This window comes from Cariama cristata, unplaced genomic scaffold, assembly GCF_000690535.1.
Source record: "Cariama cristata isolate BGI_N322 unplaced genomic scaffold, ASM69053v1 scaffold20928, whole genome shotgun sequence".
Lineage (NCBI taxonomy): Eukaryota > Metazoa > Chordata > Aves > Cariamiformes > Cariamidae > Cariama > Cariama cristata.
Window position 1 is genome coordinate 5273 of NW_009631969.1, and position 14501 is coordinate 19773.

Consider the following 14501-nt stretch of genomic DNA (forward strand, 5'->3'; position numbering starts at 1 on the left):
CCAAACATGCCACGGGGCCGTAAGAGTAATACTTATTTTTAATTCTCTGATACTCCTATAATAAAAATCATTACTGTGTCGACAATACTGCACTTGATTTAGAACATCGATTGTTAATTCTGGCAGTTCTCCTACCAGCAGAGATTTTTAAATAGCAGGAGCTGGATGACTCTTTAGCAGAATAGCTCCTGGGGGACAGGGATTGGGTTTATTGACTGAGTCTTTTTGCCTGTGGGTAACAGCAAAGCTGCGCCAGCTCTTTTTTCTATAATTGTGAAGTTAACTAGCTTCTGCCGTGCTGTCAAGTAGATATGCCTACGTCAAAAAATATTGCATTTGCCTGCGGTGAGGTTTGCAATGTGTCTTATTAAATGTTTTCAGCCGCTGCTAAACATTAAGGTAACTGATAATTTACTGGGTATTGAGGATCTTCTGTGTTTTCAAAGAAAAAAGCTGCCTTTATTCAGCATTTCTACAGCGGTTGAATTAGGTGTAACTTTTATCCAGTGCAAAACTTTTCGAGTAAACCATAAAGCTAAAATAGATCTTGCATAAATAGGAAGCAGAGCTTCTGAGGTGGGAAGGTATTATCAAGTAATGCTATATATGATTATTTTAAAATCTGTTAGTTCAACTATGATCACTTTCATAGAAGCATCCAAATGGCTTATTTAGCCAGAGCAAAATAAATCCCTGAGTCGGAAAAAAAAAACGTTACTGCTATGTCAGCATGGATTGGGAGCAAGTGCCTGACTTGGATTTCTCCTTTGGGGAGAAAAAGAAGGAAAAGAGACATTTTATGCCCATGGGGCTGGTGGGGGCGGGGAGGGGGAGCAGAGGGGAGCTGCTGACTGTCCTCCTTTCCAGGTGCCAAGCTCCTGGCAGAGCTTTGCGATAGCTGCGGGGAGTCATGGGTTCCCAAGCGTGTTGCAGATGGAGAGTGTGGAGGATGCAGAACTCATCCTGCCCAGCTCGGTGCATGCAGTGCCAAGGGTGCTGGAAACACCTGGGTGGAGGACTCAGCTCTCGACCATGGGGTACGGTGGGTCCTGCTGCCCGAAGTCACACCAAGGCCCCTGATCGCCGTTGCTGACCCCTGGTGCCGGCTCCGTCAGCAGGAGCCAAAACCGCTCCTGGCCCTGTCCATACCAGATCTCGTGTTTTCCTACCAAGAGCCCTTGCGGGGTTACCAGCGGTGAGCCAGGCAGGCAGCAGAAGCCATGCACGTAGGTCTGGGACTCGAGCTCAGTTTTCGGTGTTTCCTAGCCACCTTCAGAGCTGAGGTGCAAGGCAAGGGAACACATTGCAAGCATCCTGCCCCAGCCCCGGCGAGCTCAGCGCTGGGACCTCAGATGCTGGAGGGAGGATTCATCTTTCAGCTGGTTTCCGCCTGGATCCTTCCCTTGACCTGATCAGACACAGCTCCTGGTGAAAAGCAACACGCTTCAACTACTGGCAAGTGATGAATGTGTAAAATTACCCCAGGTTTAGATAAGATGGGAGCTTGATTTTTCTTTCAAGAGTGCATCAAGCTGACAGTGCAAGCTTTTTTCCTTTTTACCTAAGGGTAAACTGCCAGAATTTGTCCTCATTAAGAGGATAAGTGTACTGAACACAGCTCCCTTCATTTCGAGGGCTGCCTGGTTGGCAAGAGCCAGATCAATTCCCTTTTGATATCCTAAAACCTAAATGCAAGGTTGGATTATGTTGCATCCTTTCTTTCTTTTTTTTTCTTTCTCTTCTTTTTTTTTGTTCTTCCTCTGGTAGAAGTGGCTGTAACCCAGGTGCACGATCCCTTCTTACCAAGCTTTTGACTCAGCAAATGGATACCTGAAAGGTTTGCCTTCCTGTTTGTTCATCCCACGGATTTGCCTGCCAGGGCCAGCCCTGTCCTGGATGGCTCCTGGGCAGTCCGCTCTCTTCTTGGGAGACGGCTAATTCCAGAACTCTCATATTTTGTAATTTAACTTGGAGCAGGTGCTTCCAAATCCAGGCAGTTGCCTGATACCTGACCTTTCTGTGACCTCATTATAAAATATAACAACCCCCATGGCACACCGCGCTTTGCTACCACGTTACAGGGTTGTCGTGGCGTTTTGGGGGAAACACAGGGAGAAGAGTTTTTCCGCGTTCACCTCTCCTCCTTGGATTGCCCCCCTTGCCTCTCGCGGCTGCTCTCCCCCTGCTTCCCCCGCAGCCTGGCCGAGGTTGGGTGAGTTCAGCCGTGCAGGGATGCGCAGCCGCTCCTTGGGGCACCGGGAGCTCAGCACCCCGGGAAGCTGCTGCCTTCCTCGGCCTCATCACCGCCTGCTACATCTCCGTCAGCAACATCTGCCAAGCCGACACCGTTGCATGAAGCAGAAAGTATGTAGCATAGGGCGGGGAGGATGGTTTTGAGCTTGAGAGGGAATGTCCTGTCTTTAATTTGAAATAAAACATTTAGGCTAAGAATATCAGGGTAGCCTTGTTAGTCATCTACAACTTTACAATTTAAATTTGATATTTTTTTTTAGCATTGTAATGATTTTGTCCTGTAGTTCACATCAAAGCAGGTGAGCTCTCACTACCCGGTGACTTTCCAGTGACACGTGTCTCCGCCGTTTTGCAGCTGTACCTGTTGGCAGGTGAGCATAAGGTCTCTTGAGATTTCCAGACTGATTTTGAACCGAGCCACATGGTTCAAACAGGCACACAAAAGTGGGAATGTTTTTTTTTTTTTGTCCCATCTCTTGTATGGCAATTAGCACTTCAGTGCGATAGAAATGCTCAAGCAATGCTTAGCCACTGCTTTTCGATGCAGGAGCCCCTGCTTCTCTGGTGTTATTCTATTACGATGACTTTATTTCTCTGCAAGCAAGTGCCTGATATAAGTGTAATTGTATTGTGTGATGGATGCTGGCTGAGTACAACAGTGACAGATGCACGCTGAAACTGTGTGAAAATTTTTGCAGCCAAAGCAAAACTGGCAAATGTTTGGCTTTCCGCCAGCTTAGCTCGCGGGTGCGCAGGATCTGACGGTTTAACTGCAATGTTTACAGCGCTGAAAAGCAGTTCTAGGCATGGCTCTTGTCAGCAGCGGAGAGCAGATACCATCTCTTATTTTGTTGACCTCTGCCACCCCTCGAGTCTTAGAAACCCTCTTGGTTTTTTTTTTTTTCTTTTCTCCCACTCTGCCCTCATTGTACTTTTAGTCAAATGCTTAAGCAGGATGGAAAAGCCCTCTGCTTTCATGCCTTTGAAAGAGCACAGCTGCATAAAGTATTGGGCACTTTAATCCTGAAACTTTATTTTTTGACATAAATAGTGAGAAGTCACCTCTTGTATCTTCTCATCCCCTCTTCAGAAATGCTTTTTTTTCCTCCACAAGCATCTCTTGCATCATAGGACAGCTATCAAGCATGACTGTGAAAATCATATTGTAAAGGAAAACCATGCCGTAAAAAGTTGTTCTACTAGCTGCAGAGGTAAGGAGCAAAAGGAGCAGAAGATGCTGACCGTCGTTTTGCACTTCTCCCGGGGCACGTGCACTACATGTGATTTTGCACGATGGCATCTGTCCCAGGGTCACGTTCCTTGGCTCCCCTTCCCTTGGCGGGGTAGGAAGGGAGCTCCCCGCTTCTGTGCGCTTCTGCAGTTGTGTGTCTTTGTGTGCATATTAAATACTAATTAAACTGGGCATAGGGATGGCACTGGCCATAAATCATCACTAATAAAGCCCGCTATTTGGCATTTGTGTCGGGGTGAGATGACACTCTGGTGTAGCGGGCAGGAAAGCGAACAGCCACAACTGGTCGAGGTGCAGCTCTGCAGTTTGCTGTCGACAGTAATCAAGGGTCTATAAATAGCCTGAAACAGCATTTTACCAATATTTCTACAAATTAATAACTTACAGGTATTGGGCTCCTATGCTGTCTTGTGTAGGCCGTGGCCTGTCCTTGTGCTCCCATCTGCCACCCCAACCATGGACGAAAGCACTGAGCAAAGGAAGCATGGGCAGGGTCCGTGCTGCTGGGGGGGTTGATATGAAGGTGAGAGACCACGAACAACTTTGTCCAAGTGCTCACACTCCTGCCCGTGAACCTGCAAGTGGTCACCGGGGCAGTGCAATAGGGACCTGCCGGAGAAAACCCCTAAGCAGGGAAAGGACAGCGGTGAGAACTGCAGGACAAAATGAAGCACCAATACTTTAGCAACCATTTCTCATCTGCCCCAGGGTTCCTGGTGTTTGCACTATTTCTGCCCCTTGAGATCCCAAGTTACATACATAACCAAAACAATGTCTCTGATCTTCCCATTCGGACCCAAAGGGTGAAGCAGAACTGCGTTCGTGGTGTGCCGATGTTGGTGCATCCCTGCAGAGAGCCGGGGCAGCCGCCGCGGGTCTGCCCTGTGGTTCAGAAAATCCAGACAGGAGGAGGTGGGAGCCACCCCTCTGCACTGCGTGGGCAAGAGGGCGGCAGTCCTCTTGGAAAGGCGGTGGGGGTGGTACGAAGAGGAGGAACCCTTTCAGGAGCGCATTTTCATAGCCGTCCCTCTGGGGAAGAGCAGAGCCGTAAGGTGCATGAGGACCGTTCCTACAGGTCGGTGCCGGTATCATGCGCTTCGGGCCATATCTGCTCAGAGGTGTTTAGGCAGCACATTTACCAACAGAAACTTAGAAGTATTACACTAATACTTAGCATAAAGATAAAATTGAATTGCTTTGAAGACACAATAGGCTATTTTGTTAATTGAACTATATACATAGCTTCAATTTGGATGGAAATGATCAGCCATGATTGTCCACATTAAACAGTCATTTTCCTTTACGCACTCTTTTCAGTAGTATCCTTAAAACAGAATGACATCTTTTGGTGCGTTTTCAATGGGTCTTTCCTGTTCTTTCTTCTTAGAATATCTTGCATGGTCATAGAAATATATGATGATGATAGAAGCAATGTTCAGAAAAATGATGAGAAGCATGATCCAATATGAATATCCATAAGTGTGTTCAGATTTGATAGGTGTCTGCAGAAAAGAAAAACATCCATGGGCCAATTCTACAGACAAGCTGTTTTGTTCTATGTTCACAGGAAAAAGTATCATGGCTATAAGTATGAAGATTCCTAGAAAATATAAATACAAATATTAGATGTGAAGCTGTAGTATTATTTACGTAGCTACTTGTAAATATTCTACCTAGATTGATCAGAATACCTGGACTAAGACAAAGATTAATCTACTGATTTCCATTAGTAAAATATGAGGGCATTTAAAGGTCTTTTGTCCCACGTAATAGCATTTCCCAGGTGTTTTGAGATTGGCAACTGTATCTCCTGCAACAATTAATGGATTCTCACTGAGTGTTCTTGGATAAGGTCATTTAATGTCTTTTTTTTTTCACTGAATTTAGTGCTGATGAGTATAACATATTCGCCCCTTGGGTGATTTGCTGAATTGTTATTTGATATGAGCCCAAATTCATGGCGTGCACAGTATCCCAACTGAATAAAATCCTGAGCAACCTGTCCTGCCTTCAGGGTTGGCCCAGCTCTGCTCAGGAGCTTAGACTTAAAGACCTCATGTTCTTTCCAACCCAAATTATTCAATGACTCAGTGATGAGTCAAAATGAGATGTCTTATTAGAGCCGTATCTATTTCCTATAGCCTTCTGAATATAGTGGAGATTGGTAACTTTGACATTTAGCTAAATAATGCTTTTACACCTCTGCTTTCCTGGTGTTAATGGAGATATAATCTCTGAACATTGGTGAAAATATTTCTATTCCTTCAATCCAGGTACACCATCTTACACATGTTCACGCTGAAACAGGTTCAGTTTTTTACAGGAGGACACTAGACTTTTTGGCCATCTGGTAGGAGAGTTAGGAAGCTTCAAGATACACTCTCACATCAAATGATGCATGATTTTTCCTAAAAATATGCCAATGGCAAAATAGACTTCCAGGTCATAGCACTTACATGGCTGTAGAAGGTAACCACAATCCTGAGTCAACATCGGGGTTTACTTTCTCACTACTATTTATTTTGGCAAGCCCACAGTCCTTTCATTTCAGGTCAAACCTTGCAGATTCAGGTGCTGGGCTCGGGAAAAGAACAACTTTCTCATGTGATGAGACAATGATCTGCTTGTCTCAAAAGTTGAGTAATTGTCTGGCCTAGGCTTTTGCTCACTTTTCTTATTGTGTTTCAAGGCATCCACAGCATCTATCTTTATATGCTGTGTTAGCCATAGCTGGAGAAAAAGGTTTCACACCCCCACCTCTACTTGCTATGATTAAGACTACATTTATCTATGCGATTCCCTTTCCACCAAGGTCTGATTTTGGCAAAAGCAGCTTGCAGAGTGCAGCCCCAGGACAGGACGATGCTACAGGGGACACAGCTCAAGGGAGAGCAAGCTCCTGCTCCACCAGTGGAGCATCTTCAGACCTGAAGAGCTTTTGAAGGACAAAAAGCCCATGCTGAAGTACTCTGTAATCAGATGTCTTTAAGGAAAATTTTCCGAGTGCAAGCCTATTATTAGAGGAACGCATAATCCTCTTGAGACAAATTGAGTGTGAGAGTTGAAGTCATTACCTTAGCAAGATGGAGAGGGTAGGAAGGTGCGTTGGGAGCAGCCAGGCTCAAGCCTACTAGGTGAGCGAGGGGTTACACCTCCAGGGAGCTGTTTGACAGAATTCACATCTCTCGCAACTCAGCGTCTCTACTGTTTTTTAATGCTTAAGGAATGTTAATACTTGTTTTGATCCGTGAAAATGTTTTTTAGAGAAGCAAATAAATTTTGCCATAATTCAGTCCTCCTAACTGCCACCTCCCTGTGTTAATGCTGTTGTGGATGTATTTGATTCAACATGTTTTTCAGAAATAAAGCTAGGGTCCATCCTATAGATTAGACCTTAGAGGCCTAATTTGGTATGCAGGTAACCGAGCAACAAATATGCTACAAATACCATAAAATAGTGACTTAAGGTCTTAAAGAGGTTACAAATTGCACTGTAGTCACATCCAGTGCATACTTTTCTGTTACAGTTTCATTCTGTATTTGTCAGCTTAGTCTGTTCTTCTCAATGTGCATCATGTATGCAACGATGCTATTTCCCTTGGGGCTTTTTCATTTCCATTTTTGCTGCCAGTGGATCCAGACTCCTACTGATCGATGGTGTCACTTCAAGTAAATAATAGTATGTCACTGGTACTTAAAAGACAGTTTTCCGGTATCCCAGCAGACACAGTTACAACCCCAAAGCAACTGAACAGAATACTTTTCCAAGTGTTTCCTTTTACAGATATATATTTCTTAATCTTGGAATCAATGAGAATACAGTATTCATCCTTATGGTGGGCAGAAAAGTGGTCAGCACGAGGCGCGTTACTCACCGCATATGGAATTCCAGGTATAGACTCCGGTGGGTCCCAAAAACGTCTGGTAGGGATTACTGACAGTATTAGTGCAGGTAAATCCCGAACTGAGAAGGGAACTCAGTAAACTGAGAACCAGAATCACAACAATCGCGGTGATCATGCTTTTTGCCTTGGTGTTGCTCAGGTTCTCTGCAACTGAAATACAGCGGCTCAGCACCGACCATCCATCAACCTTCCCAGAACAGGCTGGTGGGCTCGCATCACCTTATGGCTTACTGACACGGCAGTAATTAAAAGATAATGACCAGAGATTTGGCCGATCTGTAGAGACTGGGATGTAGAAGGAACAGTAGGTTTGGACACAGCACATGTACCCAAATTCAAAATGGGGTGAAGGTGCATTAGGCTGAAATAAGTGCACGTCTGCTAAACCTGCGTGCACACAAACTTCCTGGGCATTGGGCTGGGTAGTAAATTTCTCTTCCTTAATACTTCTGTAAATATTTGCTCTTGACATGGCCAGATAGGAATTTTATGCCCAAATCGGATCAGAAAACCAGGTGTTCCTCTGCCCATCATTCCTAAGATGTCTGGTAGCTTCCACAGATACCTATTTAAAACTTGATCCCCATTGCACACTATTTCCTTTTAATGTCACAGCAGTCCCCCTCATATGGAATAAATCTGACAAGGGGAACAGCTTCTAACAGTCCAGGAAAGCCATTAGCCTGCAAGGGTCAGGTGCATTTGTAGGACAAACCTAACTGAGCATGGTCATTCATGGACAGACGAGGCATGGTCGAGCTGGTGTTCATATCCTGACCAGATCTGTCTCTTTCTGTGTCCTGCAGAAAAAATAATTGGTGGAAGCAGTACTTGTTCCCTTCTTTTAAAAGAAAGGCGCAACTCCTACTTTGTTTTCACCGGGAGGACCGGGTGCATGGAGTATTGTGGCTCCCAAGGACTTTGTGCTTGTGGCTGGTGGCCTCGGGCTGGGCAAGGGGACAGATGTGGGCTCCCGAGCTCAAGGTCTCCACTCCTGAGGCCACGTGTCAAGGGCTTGTGCATCTTAACTTAGAGCATCCTGGTACCATCTTACTACGGCTGATACGCATAGATCGTTGTCTGCTGTAATTTCTGCAGCTATATGCACGGCTGGCCATATACACGTAGCACGTACAGTCAACCCCTCCAGGATTGCAATCAATTTGTTTATTTTTGCCTAAATCCTTCTAGTAATTTGATGTGTTACTGATAATAAGAGACACAAATGTGAAAGCAATATACAAATTACACAAAAGTGTAATTGCAGTATAGTTGCATTGAAATATATTATTTTACTCCTTTCAATTTAAAGATTGAAAAGGCAACTATAATGTGCCTGTGGCTGCCTCACCCTATGACAAATATGACAACAACATTTTCAAGCTCTATTGAAATGGGTGTTGTGATAGACAGCCATCTGTAGGAAAACCTCCTTTCTATGCTGCTTTTAATACAAAGCCATTACTGCAAAGTATTCAGTTAGTGCATAAATTGGAGAAAGTGTAGCAGAAAAAAATAGTAAAAACCCCATAAAAAGAAAAGAAACACTCGTAACAAAAAGAAGAGCTATTGGAAATAAATGAAAAGGACACCTTCTCTCTCATTTTTTATAATATTACTGGTAGAAGTTAGTTTCTCTTTGAGGAAGAGGCAGGTAAGGATACGTTATGGAAATCGGTTGTAAATTTAAGCAGTTCTCCTAGAAGAACAGGAAAGATGGGCATTCAGGAGACATCGCTCCATTAAATGGAACTAGCACACTGCCGGTTGTACCACGCACTTGAGCTGAAGCAGCCTTTACTGCTGGGGTCAAGAAATAAGTCTGGAACCGAATCAGACAGTTTTGTGTAATTTCCCTGTGGCAGCCTCACTTCATTTTATCACTTGGAACATCTCCAGAATTGACTGGCTACACCTATTGCCCCCCCTAATTGATCTTGTTTATCTCTGACAGTGATCCGCAGTTTAGGGGATGTAATTTTGCCAGACTCCGCCTGTTGTAAGCACACCCGCAACAGCACAAACTAAAGGTTTTAAATAAAATGCTCTTTTCGTGGCAGCAGATTTTTTTTCTAAATAAAGCAGTCTGTGCAAACCAAAGGAATCTACAGTAGCTGATCTACGTGAATGGGATAGATAGTAACCCACAGCTGGATAACCTCTGCATCAGTGTAAAATAATTTAATTCCAGAGTGAATGCAGAAGTTTTTGCCTTTGCCAGGTCTCTCCTTAATTTCCCATATCTTTTTGTTTGTTTGTTTGTTTTTTTTTATCTTTAACTCTTCTGTGGTTGGACAGAATTTCCCAAACTTTTACTGGTCTGGGTGTGAATGACATTCAGCTGCCAGCCTGGAAGTCTTTTCTAAGCAGTGCTGATCTGGCAGCTTTTACAAGGTCTATGATCACTTATGACACATGCTGAATTGTTCCTTTGAAAAAAAAAAAATCCCAAACAGAAAAAACAAAGTAGAGTTCAACCTAGCTTTCTACTTTTCAGGAGATCCTAGAGCACACCTGGAAAATGACGATAACATTAATGAAGTTCCAGCAATTTTCAAGCTTTTGTCATGTATTTTAAAAGTCAGAAAGCTAATTGATTCCTCTTGGTTATAGCAAATTTCAAAGATGTCCTGGTGTGGTGTTGGCCTTGCTGGTTGCCAACAGGCAGATAAATCCTGACTTTACAGGACTCTCTGGGCGTGCCTCTTCCTGCACCTCGCCCACAATTTTTACGTGTTTGACTTGGAAACAAGCAAAGCTGTAAACAAGCTCTTTTACAGGCTATTATATTCATAGGTCCTTTCTTTCTAAGACAAATCGTTAAAACAGCTAACAAAGACTCTAACGAGTTCAGTTATTAAATAACTTTTACATTCTGCCAGATCATGCTGCTCATCCCCAGAGCCTCCGAAGCAGCCGTATCGATTCATCGCTCTATTAAGGTCGTTCATGGCAGTCTGCTAAAGAGCCCACCCTGACTAGGCAGTTCGTGCACTGTTCACTTGCAGAAACCATATTCCTTTGTTTGTCTGTCATCTTTATGCTCGGAAATTTCTTTTAATGTCGTGGTTTCCAAAAGAATAAATCATGGTCTTTGTAAAGGCTGTTGATACTCTCCTTTTGTATGGCCATTAATAAAAGCTAGCCTGGGCTATTGTTAACAAGTAATCAATATGCCTAAGCTATTGTCTTTGATTTACTCTTTCATGAGTTCCATTCTCCTTTTCTTGTGTCCAAATATGACAATGCCATTTGAGAAAGACACTCAGGGTGCACAGCAGAGACCCCCAGACAGCCCATACTTGCTGAGCGACAGATCGCGCTGTGATTTAGAAGGATGCTTATAACTCTTCTTACTGGTATCTGAAATGTTAGAGTGGAGAAAGCACAGCGCTTCATTTCTCCATAGCACAGGCAATCCATGTACTTAAGGATATCATCAAATAAAAGACAGCTACTGTCTTAAGAGGACCCGATTATTCGAATTTAAAAATAGTATGTATGCAATTCTGTGAAGTATTTCTTCTGTTTCAAGAATATATGGAATCATACTTAATATAAAATGTGACAATCATGCCTAGTATAGAGCCTAAGAATTAATTTCAAATCAGTTCATCTTGGATATATGCCCAACTGAGCTAGTGAGGGATGTGGGCAAATCCGTATTTAGACTATTCATAAAGCATGACTTTCTTTCAGCAGCTGTGGAGAGCAACCAGCAACTCCTGAAGCACCCTCATTTTGTTCATCATGCCTCATATGTGAGAACTGAGATAACAGTTTGTAAATGGTAAGCACAAAACCCTAAATCATGTGAGGGGAAAACCACCACCACCAAAATGCAGGTAGACCATGCAAAGAACTGAAGTCCTTTACTGATGCACATGTTCTGTGAGTGCTTGTCATTAATTGTAATTAAAATCTAGCTGCTGGTAGCGCCCAGGCCCTGGGCTGGGTTGTGTTAGTGCTGTGCAGACAAAAGCACGGCACATCCCCCGAATTCCTGCCAGGCTGCCATCCTCGCCTTGCAATCAGCTCTCCACGGGTGGACTCTTGGTTTCATACGGAGCTCTATTAAAATCGGCAAGAGTCTGCCCACGTGGCGCAAGGTTTGGGGCTTGAGCCAACTGGCATGGGGAGATATAATCATATATCAACTATTCTCATAAATGCATGTTTACTCTTCTAAAAATTACTTTGATTATTCTGATATGGCTGTAAATAAACTGGTTTAAATGACTTGTGATTTTGTATCTGTCATGTAACGATCTCAATATACACTATATGTTTTGCTAGGAGCACTGCTGTGCTCAGGTTTTTCATAACAGTATAACTGTTATAATGTGAACTGGCTTGCGTCATATAGCTTTGCCATGGTGGGAATTTGGGTGCCTGTTTGTACAATTTCTGTACTAAATTAAGCTGGGAAAGAGCTAGGAGATGGGAACCATCTGCAGTCTTAGGTCTGCGGTGCTCTACCTTGGTGGCTTCTCTGTGATGGGACATCTTACCACAGCCTACCAAAAAAGAAAAAATTTCTTAAAGTATATCTCATGTTTCAAAATTGTTTGACCTACTCTTCCAAATTTTAATTAGGTTTTTTTTTGACTGGCGCTTTTCACTTTCACACATGTATATCAGCATTATTGCTTTGAATTCGGTGATGCAGCAAGATGCCTAAAACAAGCGCAAATCCTTGATCCTTGCTACAGCTTTCGGGCTTATCTACCTTTGGGCTTTGTGAATGCTTTCCTTCACACCAGTAGAGCTACTTGTGCACAGAGTTAAGTAAATCTTTCCTGAACTGTGTGAAACTGGTATCGAGTCTGTGGTTTGTACTTGGTATGCATAATTTCTTGTTTCTGTTTTGCCTTTTCTCATGTTTTGCTGCTCATGCTGGGAATTTTCACACTTGTCTTAACTTTCTCCCAGGTTGCTCTACGTAAAAGCCCTTCTGATCTTCCCCTTATCATTTTAACTTTGTTTTATTCTCAAGTAGCATCCCTCCTCTCTTATCTTCCAGTTCTTCTATCCTCCTTAATGATTTAACCATTTTTATTATTTTTTTTTCTGCAATACGTCTACCATTGAGGATAAATACCAAGAACTGCAGATGCAGAAAAAGTAAGATCCACAGCATATCAACATAAGACAATTTAATTTGAATCTACTGGATGTTTGCTGAAATGTTACTCTAGTAACCTTGTCTCCAAATCTCATCTCAGAGTTTTTTTGGAAGGTCATGATGATGAGGAGTCACCTGAAAACTGTGTACCGGGTGGGGGAAGAAAGGCCTTATAAAAGATGACAAGCTATGTTGTAATCCATACTTCATAGTCCAGTATAAGGAAAAAAAAAAAAGTATGAGCAAGCCTAAGCTTTGAAAATACTAACCAAATGGTTAAGTTTGATAATATCACCTAAAAATGGAATGAGGTGCTCTTAAAGGAAGAAGTAAAAGGAATATTGTCATTAATGTGTAGGTCTAGCACACATGTAAACATCGTATCTATCTAAATTATTGTTTTACATGTTTTGTTCTTTTCCCTTTAGCAGCCTCATAAGACCCTCTTCTGTAAAAATGATGCTAATTTGATAGTCACAAAATGTTTTAAATCAAATGATTAATTTAACATAATGAAATTTTTTAAAAAATCTTGGAAGGTGAATTAGGTTTGTAATCCTTTAATAAAATGGTGAGCGTTGCTTTTCTGTCCTCACTGAAAGCTTCTGAAAATGAAAATCAATTTTACATAAAGTTCCTATTTTGTATTTTTCCCTTGTTCCAAGGCGTAGGCTAAGATCACAGGTAATTAGAAGAAGTTGCTATTGGCAAGAATGCTGCAGCATTTCTGTGCTTTTTGGGAGTCTTATTTTATACCACTTAAATCCCCCGATTGGTTTACCTTTATTCTTGTTCTCAAAGTATTATAGTCACAGACGAATACGAGAACCAGCCGCAGTTCCTATGTCCGTCACCTGCATGAGCAAGACGACGCCATCCATTTCCAGGCATAACACCACTCACCTTGGAAAGTCTTTTCTGAAACCTGAAGTCCCGCATCAACGAACTGTTCACAGGTACCACTAAAAAGTCCGTAGGTGAGGCTTACGGTAATGCTGGAGTTTGTGCCAGAAAAGCCAACCTGACTACTCATCCAGTGCTGGGTGGCCAGAACAACACAAATCATCACAAAAGAGCAAACACAGGTGAAAAAAGCAGATGCAAACATGGTTGTTTTTTTTCTGGACGGCATTTTGTCAGACAGATATTTTCCACCAGTTCAGGGTATTTTCTTCTCTTTCGTCCTGCTTAGCATGAGGTTGTTTCCTCCTCCTCGCTATCCGGGATCTGCTCTTTGTGCTAGCAGAAACTTACTCTGGTAAACTTTAAGCAAACAGCAGCGGTCATAAAAATGTAAAATAATTGAACTTTGGTCTGGAGAAAAGGTGTTGCCATAGTTACGACCAAACCAGCCTGGCAAAGGCCAGGAGGAATCGTTGGCAGATGATTTACGACGGCCTTGCCGAACCGTAGCTTGTCAGCTCACGGCCCTGGAGGCACCTTCTAGAGCCTGATGCTCGCAGGTTCCCAGCTCACCTTACTGCTTTCTGGGAGATTTTTTTACTCCCTGACAAAATTATCTGGCCTGTTCTTGCTTTTTCTCTTGAAAGGCTAATAACCAAGCTGGAGAGAAGTTTTGCTAAATCTGTATCTAACGTGTTATGGTAAAGACTAATAAAATGTCCCTTCTCTGCTCAAATTCCCAGCTTGCTCAACAGCTACCCAGCTATCGCTTTCGTGACCTCCTTTAAATTCTTTATGCTCTTTGTGAAAACACTGGGTTGGTCTTGGCTTTTTTTTTTGAGGGGGGGGGGTAAGAAGGTTGTCAGTAGCTTATTTTATTACTGTCAATAGCTTATTTTCTAAGGAAAAGCTGTAATTCTTAATTAAATTCCACATATTTTCAGGCAATAACTCCTTCCCTTTTTTTTGATCTTTTTTTTTTTTTGACAGGGAATACCTTGAAAACGGATTAATTTCAATGAAGTAGTAGATACATAAAGGGAGCAACATTGAAGAAAATCTG

General features: G+C 42.8%; 1 protein-coding gene across 1 annotated transcript; it reads right to left on the bottom strand.

Moving 5' to 3' along the window:
* Positions 1 to 4830: 4830 nt before the first annotated feature.
* On the bottom strand, positions 4831 to 13667 carry CLRN3 (clarin 3). Its single transcript, XM_009706178.1, has 3 exons — positions 13439 to 13667; positions 7381 to 7560; positions 4831 to 5105 (listed from the first exon to the last, which is right to left on the bottom strand). The coding sequence occupies exons 1-3, from the start codon at positions 13665 to 13667 to the stop codon at positions 4831 to 4833; spliced, it is 684 nt and encodes a 227-aa protein (XP_009704480.1).
* Between the last annotated feature and the right edge of the window lie 834 nt (positions 13668 to 14501).